Source organism: Pelodiscus sinensis, chromosome 3 (genome assembly GCF_049634645.1).
Source record: "Pelodiscus sinensis isolate JC-2024 chromosome 3, ASM4963464v1, whole genome shotgun sequence".
NCBI lineage: Eukaryota > Metazoa > Chordata > Testudines > Trionychidae > Pelodiscus > Pelodiscus sinensis.
The window spans coordinates 147880591-147902571 of record NC_134713.1 but is presented as its reverse complement, the minus strand read 5'-3'; the positions used below and the strand labels follow the sequence as shown (position 1 = coordinate 147902571).

The 21981-nt window shown below is 47.5% G+C and overlaps 1 protein-coding gene across 4 annotated transcripts in view; it reads right to left on the bottom strand.

The window, feature by feature from the left end:
- Window positions 1-21981, bottom strand: part of RPS6KC1 (ribosomal protein S6 kinase C1) — a 190369-nt gene that overhangs the window by 133865 nt on the left and 34523 nt on the right. For 3 of the 4 annotated variants that reach the window (XR_012902918.1, XM_075925179.1, XM_075925180.1), the window contains exons 4-7: window positions 19448-19563; window positions 16590-16683; window positions 7549-7608; window positions 6374-6742 (exon numbers count right to left, since the gene is read on the bottom strand). Coding sequence is in view for 3 of the 4 variants with exons in the window: in XM_075925179.1 (XP_075781294.1) it covers window positions 6374-6742; window positions 7549-7608; window positions 16590-16683; window positions 19448-19563 (639 nt within the window). In the remaining variant the exon portion in view is untranslated. The remainder of the gene's footprint in view (window positions 1-6373; window positions 6743-7548; window positions 7609-16589; window positions 16684-19447; window positions 19564-21981) is intronic. The other variant, XM_075925178.1, reaches the window with a different exon arrangement.

Here is a 21981-nt window from a genome sequence, read left to right as displayed (position 1 = left end):
GGAAATCCGAAGTATCCTACCTGGGGTACACCATAGGGCAAGGGCGACTGAAACTGCTGGTTGACAAGGTACAAGCCGTACCCCATTCCCACAACAAAAAGGCAGGTGCAGCAGTTCTTAGGGTTGGCGGGATATTATAGAAGGTTTGTGGCGAACTTCTCGTCACTAGCCGCTCCCCTCACGGACCTCACACGCGAAGGTCAACCCCAGAGGGTGAAGTGGATGCAACCCTGTGAGGAAGCCTTTAGGCAGCTCAAACAGAGGCTCATAACCGCCACCGTACTGTCCCAGCCCAATTTTAAAAAGCCATTTATTTTACAAACAGATGCCTCGGAGGCAGGGCTGGGGGCCGTGCTAACCCAGGAAGAAGGAGGGGAAGAGCACCCCATCTTATACCTAAGCCGGAAACTCTTCCCCAGAGAGAAAGGGTATGCGACCATTGAAAAATAAGCCCTAGCACTAAAATGGGCCATTGATGCACTACGATATTTCCTCCTAGGGGACAAGTTCACGCTGGTGATGGACCACGCACCACTCCAATGGATCCGTACAATGAAGGAGACGAATCCAAAGATATTACGCTGATACCTGAGCCTGCAGCCGTATAAGTTTGAAATAAAGCACCGACCTGATACCGCTAAGGCGAACGATGCCAGTTTGTCCTGGATACCGGACCGGGAGGGCGAGAGGGCGGCAAGTACAGGGAGGAGCCGAGGGGAGAGGAATGTGATGGGGTGGCGCCCGGCGCGGCCACTCCCTGCACTTGGGCAGACCCCGGGGCCCACCTGCAGGGTCCAGAGACGCGGCTGGGTGGGAATAACTCCGGCGCGGCCGGGACGGCCGGTGGAGAATGGGAGGGGCAAACCCCGGCGCCGGCTGATGACATCTCCGGTATCCCCTCGCCGGGGGCGGGGCCACCATGTGGTGGGGATGTGACGTGGGGGCGGGGCCACGGGCCAGCGACGAAGGATTCAAAAGGGGGCCAGGAAGGCCCTTGGGGAGGAGGGAGCGGAGGCGGATTGAGGCCTAGGGAGGAGGCCAGGCCAGGTAAGGGCTCTCCCTCAGCGCGAACCGAGGAGGGGGAAACGGACTTCCCTCGGGGGGGGGGAAGAAGTGGCCCAGGGCGGGGCCGCAGAACCCAAGAACGGAGGGTTTGGGGTTAGCTACCCCCTCCAGTGGCATGGACTCGACCGAACTAACTGGAGGCCGCGTAAGGAACCCCGGAGTCCCGTCGCAGCTGGGGCGCATGGCCCCGCAGCGGGTAGGGGGGCTTGTGACAGAGGGACAGTTGGGAAGCACAAGGCTTGCTGTTGATGGTTTTTATTTTGTCATTTAGTCAATCAAATGGCCTGAAGCAATATACTGACTTTAGACTGTGCTGCATGCTAACAAGACAGAAAGGAAGAGACATATTTGTCAGCCAAACTAGTTCTGAAGCAGCACACGAGATGGAGAGAGCAACGCAACAGCCACTGCCTCCCACAGCGCCCCATGGGACTGTACTGCAAGAAGCACTCTGCCCTTTTCAGTCTGGAAGTGTGTTCAGCGAATAGGCAATGCTACTGCAGCTCATGGCTCCGATGCCATTCTGAGCCTGGGCAAGGGGTGGAGAATTTCATCTCTCTATGCACAGAGGCTGTGCATAAACAGAATTTGACCTAAGGTGTTTCTTGTATTGATGCCCAGAGCAACAGTTCTACAGCTAGTGCTACCATTCAACCCCCTTTATTCCCTGAAAGACACCCAGATCAGTTTTCTTGCCAGGACAGTAAAATAGAACACTAAAGATTTCATGCCAAAATGCCACAGGAGTAACAGGAGAAGATACAAGTGTGGTGCTCACAATGTGGTTAACAGAGCCATGCTTTCCACTGTGCACACAAAGGAAGCAGAGACAAAAGTAAACATTGCCATCTCCTTGGTTTCAGCACATGCAGTACTTTTACCTCTGGGTTTAGTGCTACCAAGTCAAAGAGCTGAAGAGTCATCAGGAATGTCAGATTTGTCCAGTTAGAGATTGTTTTTATGGCTCAATAACTGGGATTCCTCATAGGCTAAGGAATTTCATCTCTACAAGACTAAAGTAATAGTCAAAGATATTCACAGATTGGAAAATGGGCAATACCACAAGGCCAGATCAGAAGCCAGAGCAAGTATACCTTATGGCAAGTCAATAGGCGCGATTAACAACAACAACATACTGAGAAACTTGAACTCCAAGTCTAAGATGCTGAGTTACTAAGGGTACATCTAGACTACATGCCTCTGTCGCCAGAGGCACGTAGATTAGGCTACCAGGCATAGGAAAATGAAGCGGCGATTTAAATAATCGCCGCTTCATTTAACTTTACATGGCTGCTGCGCTGAGCCGACAAACAGCTGATCAGCTGTTTGTTGGCTCAGCGCGGTAGACTGGACGCGCGGGTGTCGACATCAAAGGCATTTGTCGATCACCCAGGTATGCCTCCTGGGATGAGGTATACCTGGGTGGTCGACAAATGCCTTTGATGTCGACACCCGCGCATTCAGACTACCGTGCTGAGCCGGCAAACAGCTGATCATCTGTTTGTCGGCTCAGCGCAGCAGCCATGTAAATTTAAATGAAGCGGCGATTATTTAAATCGCCACTTCATTTTCCTATGCCTGGTAGCCTAATCTACATGCCTCTGGCAACAGAGGCATGTAGTCTAGACGTACCCTAAGCTATCATACCAAGAGCAGTCAGAGGGGAGTTCCAAAACAGAGGGAACTGGCGGTTCGCTACAATAAAACCAGAATCACAAAATGCATTGTAAGTTTGAATACCTATTTTCTTGGTGCCACCAAGTGGCAGCATTAGGAATTGTCACTTTGTTTGGAAAGGAAACCTTTAGTGACACTGTGGCACCCACCAGTTTCTAACAAAATTTTATATAAATTAAAATTGTTACACAAGAAAAAAATACTAAACCAAGGGATAATTAACAAGGTGCATGACCCTGCGGTACTGGAGTCAGGGCAGGGGCTGGGAGGGCTCAGGCCAGAGGAGTGCAGGATTCAGGACAGGGGGGAGCTCAATATGGGGGGCTGAGAGGTCGGGGGGGCAGCTCCTCACTGAGTGGAGGCTGCAGCTGGGCTGCCCATTCCACTGGCTCTTTGCAGGGGGTGGGCCCAGGACTGGGCTGCCTGGCCCCACAGGAAGCTGCTCGCTGGGAGGGGGAGGAAGCAGAGCTGGACTGCCTGACCCCTAGCCAGCTAGCAGCTCTTTATGGGAGGAAGAGCTGGGGCTGGGCGAGGGGGGAGCTGGGGCTGTGCTGCCCAGCAGCTCCAGGGGTACGGGGGCCAGGGCAGCTGCCTGGCAGCTGCTCACCTGGCCAGTGCTGCAGCTGAAAGCCAGGTTTAGGGGCCATGTGGTGGCTCTAGCCCTGGCCAGGCCTTGGCATCCAGCCCGCCATAGCTGGAACTCGAGACAGTTTCACCACACCACAGCTCCACCCGGCAAAGAGGCGTAGGGCAGCCACGCAGCCCCACCAGCTGGGATGCAACATCCAGCCCCCCGTAGCAGCCAACGAGGCTGCCCCAGCAGAGACAGTCTCACCACACCGCGGCTCCAGCTGAAGCAATCAGGTACAGGGCAGCCTCCTGCCACCACGTGGCCTTGCTAGAACCCACCAGACTGCCACCACCACCACCCACCTTCTGGTCCAGCAGGAAAGTGAGTGGTGGCGAGTGTTGGTGCACGGCTCTGCAAGCGGGTCTAAAACTTGTGTGCAGCTTAGAGGGAACCCTGCTTTTGACCACACCCTGGGATTTTGAAACTGAAGGGTCTGAATTAGCCATGTCACTATGCCAAAGAGACTAGCAACTTCCCTGCCAGGCTGTGAGAGCACCAGAGAGAGCTGGATAGGAATTTAGCTGGCTCTCCCTGAGCCGAGGGGGAGAATCTAGCAAAGGATGACTTCCTCTGTGAGGGCCCGGATAGAAGAGGGAAGTGACAAGCTCAGAACGAGCAATCAGGGACAACTCCCAGCTTCCCAGCTCTAGCCCATTTTTGAGCAACTCTGGGGCTGCTCTAACCTGGATTAGCTGGCTATGGATTCCAAGGCATTACATGCCAGCAGGCAGCAGAGTGAAACACATTCCAGCCACATCCGCTCCCTGATCCTCAAACCCTAGCACAGAGGACCTGTCATATGAGCAGAGAAAGACTTAAGTGCCAGCTGTACTAGCTCTGCACCAACACTGAACTCTCCCACACTGGAGGCATCCCCAGCACAGAGTTTCAGCAGTTACTACTGCTGCCCATGTGGTAGAAAGGAAGCAAAAAGGGCAGAAAATTCGTAAAAAAAAAAAATACTAACATAGGAATGGTCAGCAAGCCCAATATCCTGACTTCCAAGAGTGGCTAGTTCTAGACGCTCAGAGGGAATGAAAATAATAGCAGAATTACCAAGTGATCTATCTCCCATCACGCAGCCCCAGTTTCTGGCAATCAGAGGTTTAGGGACACCTGAAGGATGGGGTCGCATCCCTGACCATTTTGGCTAACAGCCATTGACTGACATACCATCCATGAACTTTCTTAATAATTTTTGAACCTTGTCATACTTTTGGCCTTCACAGCTTCACTGGCAACCGCTTCCACAGATTGACTTTGTGAAGAATAATTTCCTTATGTTTGTTTTAAACATTCTGACTGTTAATTTCATTGGGTGACCCAGGGTTCCTAACTTAAGTAAAGAGGTAAATAACACTTCCGTATTCACTTGCCCCACTCTTGCTGGAGGATCCTTTGACTCTTCTAAAATAATATTTCACCATCCGGCTGAAAATCCTGGATACCAATGGGTTAGATCTTAGAAAAGACGACTGGGAATTAGGACTGTCCAAAATAGCTATGCAAAGAGCTAGCTAATATTAGAGAAAGGAAGAAGTCTCTTAGTTCTTAGAGAAAAACTCTATCAACTGTAGCAAACTAGGAATTCAGACAGATTAGTCAAAAAGGCCCTTTTATGCAGACGCTGCAAATAAGAGCCTTGCATTATGGTTAAAAAAGCAGAAGTGGTTATGACAAAATGGAAGCAGTAGTGAAACACACAACATCCTAAAAGAAAGTATATTAACAAAGAATGAATAGCAGGGCTGCCACCAACAGAGATTCCCCACATACTCTGTGTCTGAAATGAAAAGCATGTTGCTGAGATGGATAAGTAGAGACAAAGTGCCAGTGAAAAGCTATGACAAGCAAAGAAGCAGCCAGAGGAAAGGCAAGAGGTAGATTTACGAACAATGAGTTGGCATGTTTCTAGGCGAGGTTAAGCGCATACTCTTGGCCCCTCACCTACATTTTCACCAATACTATTCCTACTGTTTTCTGCTTGACAGCATACAAAGCAGTACTCAGGCAACACCCATTCACAGAACCATACAGGGACCCCTCCAGAAGATCAGTGCATGTGTCTTTATGAAATACAGTAAAAATCTGAAAACTGGCCTGGGTGGGAATACTGAAGTTAACGTCTCGATCTCCTCAACCTGTGACTTTGCACTGTCAAATAAGATATGGCCATGGAGTCTAGTCTTGTATTCTCAGCAGGCTGGCACAGGTTGTGAGTTCTGCACAGGCTCTGAATTCACTCCTACTGCTCTGCTGCAACTCCTGCAGCCATATGAGAAGTTAACAGATTTCAACTTTCATTGGCTTGAAAGGCTGCTAAAATGTAGGGGTTGGGGGTGGGGATACCAGGGATGGAAGCTTTCCCTGAACGACAAGCAGGATGCTCTATCTGTTAACTTCAGCATTTGCAAACTGACATTTTGCAGGGGTGAGGTCATATGTGCATACAACTCTGTTCTCCTCTGGCAATGCAATAGCTCTATAAAACAGAACCTGGATGGCCGTTTACATGTATGTGTGTCTTTTACCTAGAAAAGGCAAGGTGGACTAGCAGACTGGAAAGAGGGCTGGGAGGCAGAAAGACTTCTGCTCCTTGAGGTGTTTGAAAAGTTACCCTGAGTCCATTTCTCTATGTGTCAAGAGGGAATAATTAACCCTCCCTTAACCACATAAGTTATGTTACAATTGTTTTGCAAACTGGAAGGATTTTAAATAATTATTCCCAATGGTACATAAAGAATAATTCATGTGCAATAAAAGGGAAAATTTACAGAGTTAAACTGAAACTCAGCATTTAAGATTGCAGTTCATTTTTGAAAACAGGTATTTGATACTCAGCATTCCTGTTCAAAAATAGTCCCAGATAAGAGAAACCACACAAACACACTTCAGTTCTCAACTGCACACCATTTGCCATTGAACAATTACTAAACTGTTGTCAGTTATAGAAGATTAACATATCAAAAAACTCATTCAGTGCAGTGAGAAGATACATACCTTGAACACCTTCCAGGAGCAGATCGACCCCTCTCTGATAAAAGCTAATAGCAGCTTCATAGTCTTCTTCTTCCTCCTTCTTCAATGCCAGCTTGATCAGCTGCCCTGCTTTTTCCAAGTAGTCTTGCTTGCCAAGCTTCTGTTTTAAGCTCCCAGGAAACAGACTACGGTTCTCACTCTCCCTCTCGCCTTCCGACTTGTTCCACTCACTATCAGAAGCAGTAGCACCTTGTCCTAAGGACTCTGAAGCAAGGCTGAGACCAAAAGCTTTACTGGGAGAATTCTGGTTGGATGCCATTCCATCATCTAATTCAGCAAGGGAGTCTATATCAACTGTCAAAGAGATGAGGTCACTATCACTGGAGAGACCTGGAAGTATGATCACAAGTGTGTACAAAGAAATTAAAGTAGCTAGTATTAAATTAAAGTAGCTATTAGCATTTCTACTAATACACTGAGAAAACAATGTCTTCCTTGTTACCCACCATCTATACTTGAGGGAAACCTCCATAACTAACAGTCACATCTCTGATATAGGTCAGAATAGCTACAGATGCTCTGGTTTTCTCCTCTACCATAACCACCATTTGGAACTCTCCATCATTAGACTTGCCATTCCTGTTCCATTTTGAATTTCAAGCCTCCCGTACAGACTCTTTACCTCATCTGGCTTTAGATGCACATCATAAGCCTTCAGGTGTAAAACTAACCTTGTACACCAGCACTCTCTTGGGACCTCAAGATTTTTGAATTCCTATAGAAGCAGCCCAATTTTCTCCAAGTTGTCGAAAGGCCAACTCTCAGATCAAATTCCTCATTAGGACAATGGAATGCAAGAAGGTTAAGCAACTAGTAGCCAATCTATATCTTCAGGGCCCACTCTCATTTAAGCTTCTGGAAATGACATGGCTAACTCTGCTTGTGTGGATGCATGAAGGCACAAAATTAATTCAGACTGCAACTGCTTACTGATACAAAAAAAGAAAACTTCATTATTAAATTACCATTTTGATATTTGTGACTTATTTCACATACATTTTATATATAGGTTTCTACTTTTTCTCTCTGTATATCTTCTCATGTACACAAAGGCATCAAGTTTCACCTCTCAAATATTATTTTTGGTATTTGAATCTATGCCAGATTATATAAAAAACACTATTTCTAGATCTCACCTCCACATTCTGATTGACTGGTAAGCGTCACATCATCAAGTCTACTTAAATCCTTTTGAACTAAAAAGGACAAAGGAGAAAGTTATTCCATATATTTTTATAATCACAGAATAAAAGTTAATTTAATATCAAGCAAAGGGGAGAACAGACTTATTGATGCATTCTTATCATTGATAAAAGTGTGTACAAAGCAACTGCACTCAAATCTATTTTCCAATGTATTCATTTTGGGTTGCCAAAATGGATACATCATTATAATGGTGATTTTAGTTCTTTCATTTCCTTGAGGCCTTAAAGGTTTAAAAAAAAATTAAAACAGGAAAAGCACCTATTTAGCCAGACTACATGAAGCCTCAGTACCATATTATTGCATCCAAATTCAACTGTGATGGCATTTAATCCCAAAATACAAACTATTCAGCTGTTTCACAATTCTTATAGAAATATAGGGTTTGAGGGACTTGCAAACATGCATACACTTTAAGAAAACACACAAGCTTCCAATAAGAAAAGCAATTCTCCAGAATAACATCCTGTACCAGATATCTGGAATAGGCCATAAACTTGGCACTGCCAGCTTGATCGTAAATGGGAGCTTGTTTTATCTTGACACACGTACTCCCTGAAGCAATGAATGAACAGGCCACCAGCTAAAGAAAATTCTGAGATAAACCCTGAAGGCTTCTGTCTCATACATTACTATTGCACTCAAGACACTCTACACACTGCCAAGTAATGTTTCGTGACTCAAGTGGTCCTTATAAACTAAAACAAGTTCCTATAGACTTTCTCCAGAGCACTAGGGACTAAGGAGTTTGGGGGGAAGGATGAGCAGATTTTTCTCCTGCAAAAGTGGTCTCTGGTGAGAAGAGGAGTGAGGGGGAAGAGAAGGTAGGAGGTAGAGCCACTCCCACTTGCTCTTTCAGGGAAAGGCCTGGGGGAAGGCAGAGAGTGCAGAGCACTACTGTTCTTTTGCAGAAGGTAAGGAGAGAAGCTGGAACAGAGCGGCACAGGCACCACCAGAATTCTAAAAGGAGCAGAAAGAGGAATAGAGATTGCTAGGAAGCAGACAGTTTCCTGCCCTAGGGCTCAGTGAAAGAGAAGGAGGGCAGAACTCATCAGGAGGAGAAGGGGAGAGCGGTACAAGGGGACAGCAGACAACCCTACGGGAGTCTTTATTTATACAGCCCCAGCTGGGTTTTAATTGGCAGCTACTTGTGGAGCCTGGAGCTGCGGGCTCCACAATTTCAGCCCTCTCCCAGGCCAGGGTTTAACCCTTGTCAGGCCAGTGTGGGGCACCTACCCTGCCACACAGAGGAAGAGCAGTTCAGGGACATGGCCCCTGCTCTGTGCCTGACTGCCATACAGAGCTACAGACAGAAGTTACAGCTTTTTATCTCCCTCTGAGGTTCCTCTATTGAGCAGCCTCAAAGTGATTCAGCCAATGGCCGTGCACCTACTACAGGAGCCACCATGCCAAGGAGAGAGATACAAGCAGAGCAGCAGCCACTCCTATAATCTGGCTCTACAGGGAAGGGCATTCCAGTCTTCATGGATCACTGATTTACATTCCCCCAGTCAAGCCCACTGATGGGGGGAGGAGAGTAGATAAAGGGGACAGTTGTCCCAGGACCAGGGGCTCCCACCACCACTATTGCTACTTACTGCTCTGAGTGGCTCTCAGGGCTGGGGGGAAGAGGGGTCCTGTGCTGCGGACCTGTCTAAGGGTTGGCTGCCCCAGCCCTGTCCCTTCAACTTATGGCCCGGCCCTGCACACCTTACCCAGGGGCCTAGCAAGCCTGTCAGCCCCCCTGCACCCAGTCTGTCATACCTAGGGATGTAATAGTGTAGTTGATTCACCGATAAGCAAAAGCACATATATAGGTTAATGCTATAGACTACACACATTCCCCCACCCTTGCCAGTAAGTTTTTAGCAGGCTGGCCAACAGCCCAGATCAGTCCTGGCATGTCCCAGTCTGGGAACTACCCCCACTGTGGCTCTGCATTTAAAGTGTATTAGGAGTCAGGCAGGCAGGCAGTCTGGCTCAGTTGTGGCTCAGGCCAGGACTGGGAACTCAGCCCCCCCCTTCCCAGACAGGAGCTGCTGCCACCCCATGCTGCTACCTCTGTATCAGAGGCAGGAGCACAGGGCAACAGGCAACCAGTCCATGAGGGGATCTGGTTTTTAAACTGGCTCCCTTCGTGGACCAGCTCCTGCCTCCCTCCCGTCCCCCAACCCCCAACGCTGCTATCGCTGATATAGAGGCAGCAGTGCAGAGTGGCAGGGGACTCTTCAGGAGTGGGGCTGGAGCACACTGTCAGCTGGCCCCATCCCCAGGTACTACAGAATAGGGATGTTAAGGACTAGTCAACTATCCGACAATGCATCAACTATTTGATTAGTGAATTACACGATACTTAACATCCTTACTACAGAATAGCTGAGTAACCAATAGGAAGTCATGAGGTTAATCAACTATTCAATTAAATGATATTTAACATTCTAGTCCAACCAGAGGACAGGATACAGGGAGAAAAATAAGATTAGGAAGGCCTTTTACCCTCAAGCATCAGCTACTATGAAGTAAAAAATAAAGTTACACACAATTATCCAGGTCTGAGAAATCTTCGCACTTTTCATAAGATTATGGATGGACCTGCTAGATGCAAGATTCCAAATTAGGTGAAACCTTGGCTTGTTCTGGTGTAGGTACTTCTCTATTCACATGTAGTTTGTTGCTTGGAATGGACTTTCAGATGCTGACTCAACCATATTGAACGATTTCCTCTTTTATATATTGTAATGGACTGGTCTCTTGCACCCCGCCCAAGTTCGGGGGGGCAATAAAGTCCCCTCGTACCGAGGGACCACTGACCCACCTTTTGGTATAGCGGCAGGGGCCAGTCGCAAGGTGGGTCGCACGGGGGGACCAGGGAGGGGACTCGGGCCCTCCCTCTCTCCGAGTCCCAGCCCAGGGCCCTAAGGCAGGGGAAGGTCTCCCTTGCCAATGGAGGGGGTTGAGACCCCTTAACCCTCCATTCACAGGGTCCGCGGCCCTGCCCTGGGCCTTCTCTCCCCGGTTCGGGTCAGTCAACCCCCCATCGCGGCGAAAGACTCACCGCACGCTGCCGCCTCCGAGCCTCCACAGGGGTTTTCGGCTCCTCCGGTTCTCCCCCCGACTCCTGTCCCTCCTGGCCCTTTTGAAAGGGCCGCCATTCCGCGTCCCCTCTAGGCTCCGCCCCCGGCTGCGTCACCCGGCTCCCCGGGAGTCCCGGGGTGACATCACGGGTGACGTCATCTGAGTGCGCCGGTATGGGCTGAGGCCCCACCGCCACAGCCGTATCCGCAGCGGGCGGAGCGGTCTCGGGCTCCCCCGCGACTCCCCCGCCGCTCTTGACAGTGCGGGGCAGCGGGATGAGACCGGCTGCCTCGTCACATATATACATCCAGAAAATGAGGAAATCTTTACATGTAAACAAATCATACTGACACAAAAAAGTCTCTCTCCAAGATTGTCTGTTTCAGAAAAAAATACAATAGATGTTGATTTTCCTGTTCTCTGAACTTTAGAAATGCAGATGTTTTTGGTTAGGTTGCTGAGAGTCACTAGTTGTTAAAATACTTTTTGCCTCTTGAAATGAAGCCTCTCTCTTTGACCCCAGGTTTTGAAACACCAAAGTCAAATAAATAAATCTAAGTACTAGCTCCATTCATGGTAGTATCCAAGTGCTTAAAAAAAAAATCACAACCAAGATTTTGAAATCTGTTAAAATCAGCGGCCTGACTTCAGAAGGGCTGAGCATCCAAAGCAGTTTATTTGAAATCACTGAAAGCTGCAGCTGCTCAGCCCTCCTGAAAACTCAGACTTCAGGAGCCTAACGTCAAGAATCATAGAACTATAGAGCTGGAAGAGACCTCAAAAGGTCATCAAGTCCAGCCCCCTACTCTAGGCAGGACCAATCCCAACTAAATCAACCCAGCCAGGCATAGGAATGCGCAGCACATTTCATTAGGGTGTGCACCCTAAGAATTTTTTAAAAGTGTATTTTGACCCCCATTAGCCACACCCCTGACCCTGTTAACCACGCCCCTGACCACCATTGGCCACACCTCTGGAGGTAACACTCTCTGGGCAAGATGGACACATGACCAAAAGGTGTCATGTGACCCCTCCCAAGGACTTTTCCCACTATCCTCCTACCAAGAGGGATTAATTTGCCCCCCCTCCCCAAAAAACTCCCCTCATGCAACTATCCTGCAGTTGCATTACCCCAATGTGTGTGACATTAACTTGGGGGCGGAGAAGCTGGGGGAAGTGTTCCCTGTAAGAGTTTCCTCCCATGGGTAGAATGAATTTTGTGTTGTGCACCAGTACTGAGTTCATGGGGCTTGTTTGGATGTGTCACTGTGGCACCCAAGTTCTTAATAAATATCTCATAAACCTCTACCTTTTCCCTCTGTTGCCATGTCTCCTCCCCTTGCTCCATCAGCTCCCCTGGTGCCTGCTGCCCCGCAACTCCTCACCCTCCTCTGCTGTCCTGATTCCTGCCCTTCTCACTGCCCTCAGCCTTCCTGAAACCTGTCTTCTCTCTCCCCCCCCACCCATGCCCACTTCTCCAGTTGCCCCACTCTGATCATGTGAGCTATCCCTCCTCATTCCCTCTCCTAACACCTCCCTCTACACATCTGCCCTGCCTCTCTCCTCTGGTGCTGGTCCCTCCCCTGCCCTTCTGCTTCACCCCCAGAATCCTCTGGCACCTGCACCTTCACCTTCCTTTACCCCCTTTTTCCCTGATGCCCACCTACTCACCACTCTCTGCCCCCATTCCCCTCATGCCCCTGTGCCCTCACACATGCCTTGCTCCATCCCTGCCTTCCTCATGCCCACCCCTTCTTTCAAGCCTTCTCCCAGCACCTTCCCCTCCCCCCTCTAGACCCTAATGCCCATACCCTCTCCTCTCCCAGCATCACCCTGTCCCCCCCCTCCCACTGACACCTCCCCTCCTTCCCTTTTCCTCATTGTCTCCACTTGGCCCCCCTGGCATTTGTCTCTCCTCCATCCTGTCCCTTGGTGCCTCCCCCTTTCTTCTCCGGACCTGCCTCCCTCCCCTCAGCACAAGCCCCTTCTTCTCCCACCCCTTCCTCTTATTTTTCCCCCTTCCCCTCCCCTCTCCTTCCCTTCCCTTCCTTACCTTTGGCTTCTGCCTTCCAATTCGCGGGGCTGGAGTCAGAGCTGGCCCAAGCTACAGGTGGGCCAGGCCCTCGCTGGGGCGCCCCACAGTGCTGCCGGGCCGGGCGGGGGCATCCCCAGGGTGCAGCACAGTGCTGCCAGACTGGGGGCGGGGGGGCGCCTCAGAGAGGCCATGTGGTGCTGCTGGGCCGGGCAGGGCACCCCTGGGGGCATACGGAGCGGTGCTGCAGGTCCAGGAGAGCAAAAATGGCTCCAGCCAGCCGGCGTTTGTAGTCGAGCCTCAGCTGCTTGTGGAGCTGGGCCGCACGGTTTGAAAGTCTCGGGCCATGACCTCACGCCACGGCCGGGCCTCTCCCCTCTCACCTGTTGCCCAGCGTTTCAGCACGCCACATGCCCCACAGTGCCCCGTAGATGGCCATGGGGAATTTAAAATGAGAGTTTGCCGCACCCCGTCACAAATCCCTCTCCTCTTCCAGCAGCCACTAGTGGGCCAGAGACATTAGGGTGTGTCTAGGCACACCCAGCACACCCTGTGCGTACGCCTATGCAGCCAGGGCTTTGTCAAGCCGAGACTTAAACACCTCTAGGGATGGAGACTCCACTACTTCCCTAGGTAACCCACTCCAGTGCTTCACCACCCTCCTAGGCCGTGTCCAGACTCAGGGGTTTTTTCGGGAAAAGTAACCTTTTCCCGAAAAAACTTCCCCTGCGTCCAGACTCAAGCCGCGTTCTTTCGAAATTATTTCGAAAGAATGCGGCTTTTCTTTCGATGGCGGTAAACCTCGTTTCACGAGGAAGAACGCCTTCTTTCGAAAGTTCCTCTTTCGAAAGAAGGCGTTCTTCAATGTAAAGAGGCCGTCTTCGAAAGAGAGCATCCAGACTCGCTGGGTGCTCTCTTTCGAAAAAGCGGATTTCTCTTTTGAAAGATCCGCCTGCAGTCTAGACGCGATCTTTTGAAAGAGGCTCTTTCGAAAGATGCTTTCGAAAGAGCCTCTTTCGAAAGAAGCCTGCAGTCTAGACATAGCCCTAGTGAAATAGTTTTTCCTAATATCCAATCTAGACCTCTCCCACCACAACTTGAGGCCATTGCTCCTTGTTCTGCCATCTGTCACTACTGAGAACAGCCTTTCTCCATCCTCTTTGGAACCTCCCTTCTGGAAGTTGAAGGCTGCTATCAAATCCCCCCTCACTCTTCGCTTCTGCAGACTAAACAGACCCAGCTCCCTCAGCCTCTCCTCATAGGTCATATGCTCCAGCCCACTAATCATTTTGGTTGCCTGTCGCAGGACCCTCTCCAATGCATCCACATCCTTTTTGTAGTAGGGGGCCCAGAACTGGACACAATACTCCAGATGTGGCCTCACCAGAGCCGAATAAAGGGGAATAATGACATCTCTGGATCTGCTGGCAATGCTCCTCTTAATGCAACCTAATATGCCATTAGCCTTCTTGGCTACAAGGGCACACTGTTGACTCATATCCAGCTTCTCATCCACTGTAACCCCCAGGTCCTTTTCTGCAGAACTACTACTTAGCTGGTTGGTCCCCAGCCTGTAACAATGCTTGGGATTCTTCCGTCCCAAGTGCAGGACTCTGCATTTGTCCTTGTTGAACCTCATCAGATTTCTTTTGGCCCAATCCCCCAATTTGTCTAAGTCATTCTGGACCCTATCCCTTCCCTCAAGTGTATCTGCCCTCATGCTGAGGGACAATCAATCCATCCCCTCATCCAGGTCCTTAATAAAGATATTGAACAAAACCAGTTCTTAGAACTGAACCTTGGGGCACTCCACTAGAAACCGAACGCCTCCTGACTTTTCGTAAGCTTCCTTTTTGTGCTTAAGTTCACCAAGGATTTCCCCTTTAAGCCAATCCGGTCTCCTACCGTGTTTGCCTCTCTTGCTACGCATCGGGATGGTTTCTTCCTGTGCCTTCAATAAGGCTTCTTTAAAATACTGCCAGCTGTCCTGGACTCCTTTCCCCTTCATGTTAGCATCCCAGGGGATTCTGCCCATCAGGTCTCTGAGGGAGTCAAAATCTGCTTTTCTGAAGTCCAAAGTGTGTCTTTTACTACTCTCTTTTCTTCGTTTGGTCAGGATCCTGAAATCTACACCCCTTTCTAAAAATATTTGGCATCACACAGTTAAAAAGGCCACTGTGAACCAGTTCACTGATCTTGTGGGGGTCACTGACAATTCCATGCAGAAAACTCAAGTTTTCCAAAGGCAGGCTTGCAGGACTATTAGAGTCAGCATTTATAGCCCCTGGGAACCAGAGAGTCAGGAGTGAGAGAATACTACAGAGCCTTCAAAAGTAAACCCTTTCAGCAGTCCCCTTTCAAAAGAGGGAGTCCTAAGATGGTTTAAAAGTCCAACAGTCATCCCAAGGCCCGGGAGGAGAGGGCGGAGTAGGACTTGGGAGCACCTACATTTAGCAACATGAAACATGCCTGGAACAGGAATACAGTTTAGTACTAGTACTGCCATCTAGAGGATTTGAATATAGTTATTTCTCATTTTCGCACTGTTTTAAATTCATTGTTCTATCCCAGTAATCTAATTAAATTTAGAAAGAGCATCAATCTGAAAGCCACATGTATGCCTAACAATGTATGTCCTGTAGTTTCAACAACTACTGGAAATTATATCAGATGAAATATACAGACTTTTTTAAGCTTGTTCACTTTGTGGATTCAACAGAACTTAGTGTTTTGCCTACATAATCAGTGTGTTTCTCACTTTCTAAATTTGTAAATTTCACCTCTGTAAATTTCACAGGGAGAAATATAGTCCAGGGGACAGGGCCCTAGCCTACCACTTAGGAAACATGGGCTCAATTTCCTGCTCTGCCACAGATTTCTTATGTGGCCCTTAGGCAGGTCAGTCTTTTTCTCTCTCTCAGTTCCCCACCTGTACCCACAGGAATCGTACTAGCACTTCTCTACTCCACTAGCTGGAAAGCTAGTCAGTCTCAAGGTTGTGAGTCACTCAGCTACAATGATGGAAGCCATATAAATACCTAAAATATATAATCAAGTAGCAGAGAGATCCTTATAAACAAGGAACTCACTGTGTGAAGGTTGCACATCAGAATCTGAGTTGTAGAAAAAATAAATCTGATTTAAAAAAAAATCAAACAGTGCCCTTTTAAATGGTAACCCCTATTGCACTGAAAAGTAAAACAGCTCAAGAGTTTGTTTCCTTTTCTGGATAAGCAAAACAGTCATAATTATATAGTCATCTGTAAATTTTAAAAAACCCAACACCTTATATCAACACACATAGGCTGTGTCTACACTGGCGCGATCTCGCGCAAAAGCGGCTGCTCTTGCACAAAAACTTGCTGCCTGTCTACACTGCCCACATGTTCTTGTGCTAGTAAACTGACGTTCTAATGTATAAAATCAGGGCTTCTTGTGCCAGAACTCTGACGCTCCCGCTCAGGAAGAAGCCCTTTTGCGCAAGAGCTCTTCCAGAAGAGGCCAGTGTAGACAGGCAACATGATTTTCTTGCACACGAAAGCCCTATGGTTAAAATGGCCATCAGAGCTTTCTTGCGCAAGAGAGCGTCTATACTGGCATGGATGCTCTTGCACAAAAGCACAGCTCTTGCGCAAAAGCACATGCCAGTGTAGACACTCTCTTCTGGAAGAGTTTTTGCACAAGAACTCTTCCGCAAAAGAGCTCTTGTGCAAGAAGCTGCCAGTGTAGACGTAGCCATATAGTAATCGTGAGATCTAAATATTAAGGACAGCCATACAACCTGTAACCTGCTAGCACTGATAGGGTCTTTTTTAATTGCTTACAAAAACCACAGAGGTCAGATGATAATCACAAAAGAAACTCAACCTTCAGAACTGCAGTCGGATAAGCTGTCAATCAAGGAATCAGATAAAGGCTCAACAGGACCAATCAATTCAGACCCATCATGCACCTCACCACCCTGAAAGAAAGGAGGAAAAGAATATGCATTTAACTGCTATGTGCCAGATATATAGTCTCCTTATCATACAACAGCAAAGAAGGTGGACATGGTAAATATGGTTTGAGAGATCTAGTCAACTCCCAATTCATTTAATTTTAAATCAACTAGAGTCACTGAACTGGACTAGCTGAATAAGAGGGAAAAAATACTCACCTGGCATCTGCTATGGAGACTACTTCTGTCAAAAGCTGGTTCTGCAATTTAACAAACTCTGGTTCAAGATCTTTAGCCAGTGAATTCCAAATTCAGTGGTTTGACTTCTTAAAAATGTGGCAGAAAAAGTGTATAGTAGAACCTTAGAATTACAAAGATCTTGGGAAGGACAGTTTTTTGTAATGCTGAACAAGACATTATGGTTGTCCTTTCAAAAGTTTAGAGCTGAACCTTGACTCAATACAGCTTTGAAACTTTCTCTATTTTTTTAGTAATTTACGTTTGGCACTGTACTATATTTGCTTTTTTTTTTTTTTTTTTTTTTTTTGGAGGGGAGGGGGAAGACAGACATTTTTGCTGTCTGATGACCAGGGCTTGACAAACGGCGGCGAAACCTACTCGCCAGCCCCGTACTGTGCATGCGCAAGACCCACATTGCACATGCGTGCGCCGCTGGTGAACGGGATGACCGGCTGAAATCTACTCGCCACGAGCGAGTAGATTCAGTGATTTGTCGAGCCCTGCTGATGACAAAATTCTGGTTCATCACTCTGAGGTTCTACTGCACTGGTTTACTATTATTTTTGTATTTAATTTATATATTAGTTTAATATAATAAATGTATGCCTTAGCACAGGTTTATTTTAAAAAACAAATCACCAAATTTTAAATTTTTAAAATCCAATTTACAATAAAAAGTCCAATTTTTGAATATATGTATCAGAACCAGTATAGCTTCTCACATAGACAAGCCCATAAAGAATGATCTAAGCTACATTTTCAAAATGCTAGAAACCAAGTCTGGCATGTGGTTAGCAATTTAAAATTAAACAAACTCTATTTGTAGAGGTTTAAAGCACAGATAGTGTGGTCAGGTGTCCAGTTTTCAACTAGAAAGTCTGGTCAAAAACAGGGATCTGATGGTGTCCAGTCAGATCTACTGACTAGGCACCCAAAATCTGGTTACTGCACTCAGGGGAGGCAAGAAAGCACCAAGTCATCACCTACACACCAACCTATACTCAGCCAAGGCCACTACCTATCTGCATCAGGCAGCACCAGCTCCCAGGCTCAACTCTGCAGGCAAGCTCTTCCAGAGCCAAATGGGGGAGGAACAAGCATCAAGTGATGAAGGGAGGGGGAAAAGGGACAGGGCAGGGAAAGAGCTTGGGGGGGAATGGTGGGAAAGGGGAGGTTCCAGGACCCCCACTGCAGTGTCCAGTTTTTAAATATTACAAAGTTGGCAGCTCTCGGTACAGATGCTTTTTCTAATTTAAAGATGGACACTCAAGTACTTTAGCTCATAAATATATTTAAGCAAGGGAGAAGATTTCATTGCAGGGTTTTTTTTATAAACAGCATAAAACCTAAATCAAAATAGATTTTCAAAAAAGTACCCAAGCAGAAATGCAGTCATCAATACAGGAAAATGAAATAGTCCAGCCTATTAGCAGTGTCAGTGCCAAAGCTGAATGGGAATTAAAATAAGTATTTTAAAATTCACTTGTTCATAAAAGTAAAAATACACACCTCTATTAAATATTATTTTTATCTTTATATTACTATAAACACATAGGCCCTGAATTTCAGACATCTATGCAATCACATTGATTTCAACTGTATTATGTATGTAAAAGTATATCATGTATGTGTGTTTGCAGGATTGGGGACTAATAATGAAATGTTGTAGGAAGTGGTTAAATTTGTCCTCTACAAATCAAACACTTGTCAATGTTGCTCTGCATATGGCACTTTCAATATGGAAAGATATGCTGATATTTTAATACAAAAAAAATCCAACCAAGTGAGTTACTGTTCTAAACCACATCCTGAAGTTTGATTACCATAAACAGTTATGCACTAGAAAAGCTATAATAGTCTGCAAACTCCTTCCTATATACAATATTCATTTTGTTACAGAACAAAATATTCATTTTGTTACAATCCCTAATGACAGTTTATACTGAAAAAGTTTAACTAATTTTCCCTTGGTTCAAAATATATCAACAGTTGCTTAAAACTGTAGAAATAATTATAGAATCATAGAATACTAGAACTGGAAGAGTCCTTGAGAGGTCATCAAGTCCAGTCCCCTACTCTCACAGCAGGACCAAGCACTGTCTGGATCATCCCTGATAGATGTCTGTCTAACCTGCTCTTTAAAATTTCCAGTGATGGAAATTCCACAACCTCCCTAGGCAATTAATTCTAGTGCTTATGATTCTTTATTATCATCCTTCAGAGCATCCTGGCTCAAAACAGCATTAGTATTGCTCTCCAGATTTCCAGTATGTTTAATAAGTTAATGAAAAAAATCAAAACCCTTTCCCTAAGCACTCTGCAGAATATTTGATACTTAATGAGCAAGAATCCTGTACCTACTCCTCAAGGACCCCACTTTCAATTCCAAGCCAAGTCAATGGAAAGACCCTCACTCACCTCAAAGAGGACATCTGATTGGGCCTAAAGTTACTTCACAATTTATGAAGTAAAGAAGCAGCAGCATTAAAACTTTATTTGTATCACAGATACAAGGCACATCTGAATTGTCACAGATAGATTAACAAACCTTAAAAAAGTCTTCAAACTGCTTGCTCTTATATAAAGCAGGGATATTGGCAGAAAACTGCAGCAGATCTTCAGCGCATTGTCTTCTTTCTTTAACCACAGATTCATCAAACCGCCCTAGGATAGAAACACAAATTGACATTTTGTAAGGACTAACTGAATATTTACTTTACAAGAAATCCTCAGAAGAGAATGCCCTGCATCTGTGAAAGTCATTCAAATGCTTCAGGAATCTGTGGCAGTCTTCACATTTAGGAGTCTCAACTGTCCCTAGAGTCTTGTCTTCTGCAATCCACTTAAATGATGAAAGCTGGCAGCTATGACAGGAATCCTTGGCTCTCTCATTCTAAGAATATGTGAGGCAACACTCTTGATTATCCAAGAGACACTAATGTGTGTCCACTAATATCTAAAAGTAACTGATGCATTCTCTTATTTGACAACAGTCTTGTAATTATGTCAGTCTTAATTATGGCCCCAATCCTGGAAGGAGCTGAGCACTCGTCGCTCACTCTCCAAAACAGTGTACAGCAGGAGGGGCAGAGGAAGTAGGGATATGAATGGATAACCACTTCCCCTTCACAACCCCTTCCCGTGACCCCCTTAATGGGTTAACCATTATTGGTGAGCAGCTCCCACCTATACGTTACCATGGGAGGAGGGCTGCTCCAGCCCTACAGGGCTGCTGGCACCCAGCCCACGCCAGCTGTGAGTCGGCAGCCTTGTGCGGGGCCAGAAGTGGCAGTTGGGAGTGGAGGCAGGGGTTGCCGCGTCTAGCCCTGAGCAAGGCTGTCAACTCCTAGTCCCTGTGGGCTGGGAGCCAACAGCCCAGCGTGGGGTCGGAAGTAGCCTAGCTGAAGTAGCCCCTGCCCATGTTGTGGGGGCCACTTCAACCTGCCCACCCCCTTTAGTCGGTTAACCGGTTAAACTTAATGTTTAAGCCGTTAACTAACACAACGGGATTTTACATCCCTAAGAGGAAGTGCTACTAAATGCAGATGATCAAGAGATAACATTATGGAGTTGTATTTCCTCAGAGATTATTTATTGCAGCTATAAGCAGTGTCAGCCTAATTACAGCCAGGCTCCTATTCCTTCCCTTGTGGATACAAGAGATTTGCAGAGCTGAGAGGCAACACAGCCTTCAAAATTCACACTCCTTCCCTTACTACTTCCCCATGCTGTGCCTCAAACCTCTCACACCAAGAGAGATTTTTAAGGAAGAATCCCAGTTTCACCTTTTAGAGTTCCACCACCATTGCCTCTTCCTGATGGTTGAGGGGAAATGGAATTAATAATCTGGACTATTGACTATCTGTACATATTATGCAATTTAACCCGATCTCCTGACTTTCATATCAATTATGTCACAGCTACTTTATCATTCAAAATATATTGTTCCAAGTTTAATAGATGTAGGGGAATAGACTGAAGAGAACAAAAAACAGCAATAGTGAGTACTCCTACAAAGAAGAACAAGAGACTAGAAAACATTTTAAAGAAAAAGCATCTCCACAGCAGCATGGCAGAAAATAAGGCCACCTGACAACACTGAAGAGGATGACTATAGAAAACCACGGGGGGGGGGGGGGGGGGGGGGGGGGGGGGGGGGGGGGGGGGGGGGGAAGCAAACCTCTTTTACATTAGGGAAATGCAAAAATTATCCAAATAGAAAGTGTCAAAAGTATGATTTTTTCAGCAATCCTTCAAGAACCATTTCCACACAGGTCAGGGATGGGCAATAAAAAGGAAGCAGCCCACCAGGGTTAGTCCCTGGCAGGCCACCACCTCTACATTTATCTGTGCATTTGCAGATATCGGACAACTGCAGCTCTCATTTACCACGAACCCCAGTTCGCAGCCAATGTAAGCAGTAGGAAGTAGTGCAGACCAGGACACTACTTCCTGCCACTTGCATTGACCGCAAGCGATGGTTCATGGTCAACGAGAGCTGCAACAGTCCGATACCTGAAAAAGCACAAGTAAACATAGTGGTGGAGGCTAGCCAGCAACCAGGGCCGGCCTTAAGCTGATTCGGCAGGCCCCGCGCCTAAGGGGGCCCCACACCCCTGAACCCGGAAGTGCTGGCTGCCGGCGAGTTACAGAGCCAGGAGCCCTGCTCCACCAATATGTGGAGCTGGGTCTCTCCCCCAGCTCTGCTGAAGCAGGCCTCAGACTCCCCCTGCCGGCCCCCCCGCGCATCCTCCCACCCTGCCCCCAGAGCGTCCCCCTCGGCCCCAGACCGTCCCTGCCGTGTGTGGCTCAGCGCGGCTCCCCCTCGCCGGCTGCTGCTGCTGCTTCCATGCGCAGCGTTGCAGGTGGGCGGGGAGGACGCCCAGGCGTGACATGACGTCACGGCCCAGGATTTTAAAACTCTTTGGAGGAACGTTGCAGGGCTGCCTCCGGGTTCGGCCTCCGGAGCCGGAGCGCAGACTCCGGCCCCGCAACATGGAATGCAGAAGTTAGGGAAGGGGCGGGGGCAGGGGGCCAAGGAGAGCAGAAGGGAAAGGAATGGGCTGAGAGGAAGGGGGAGGT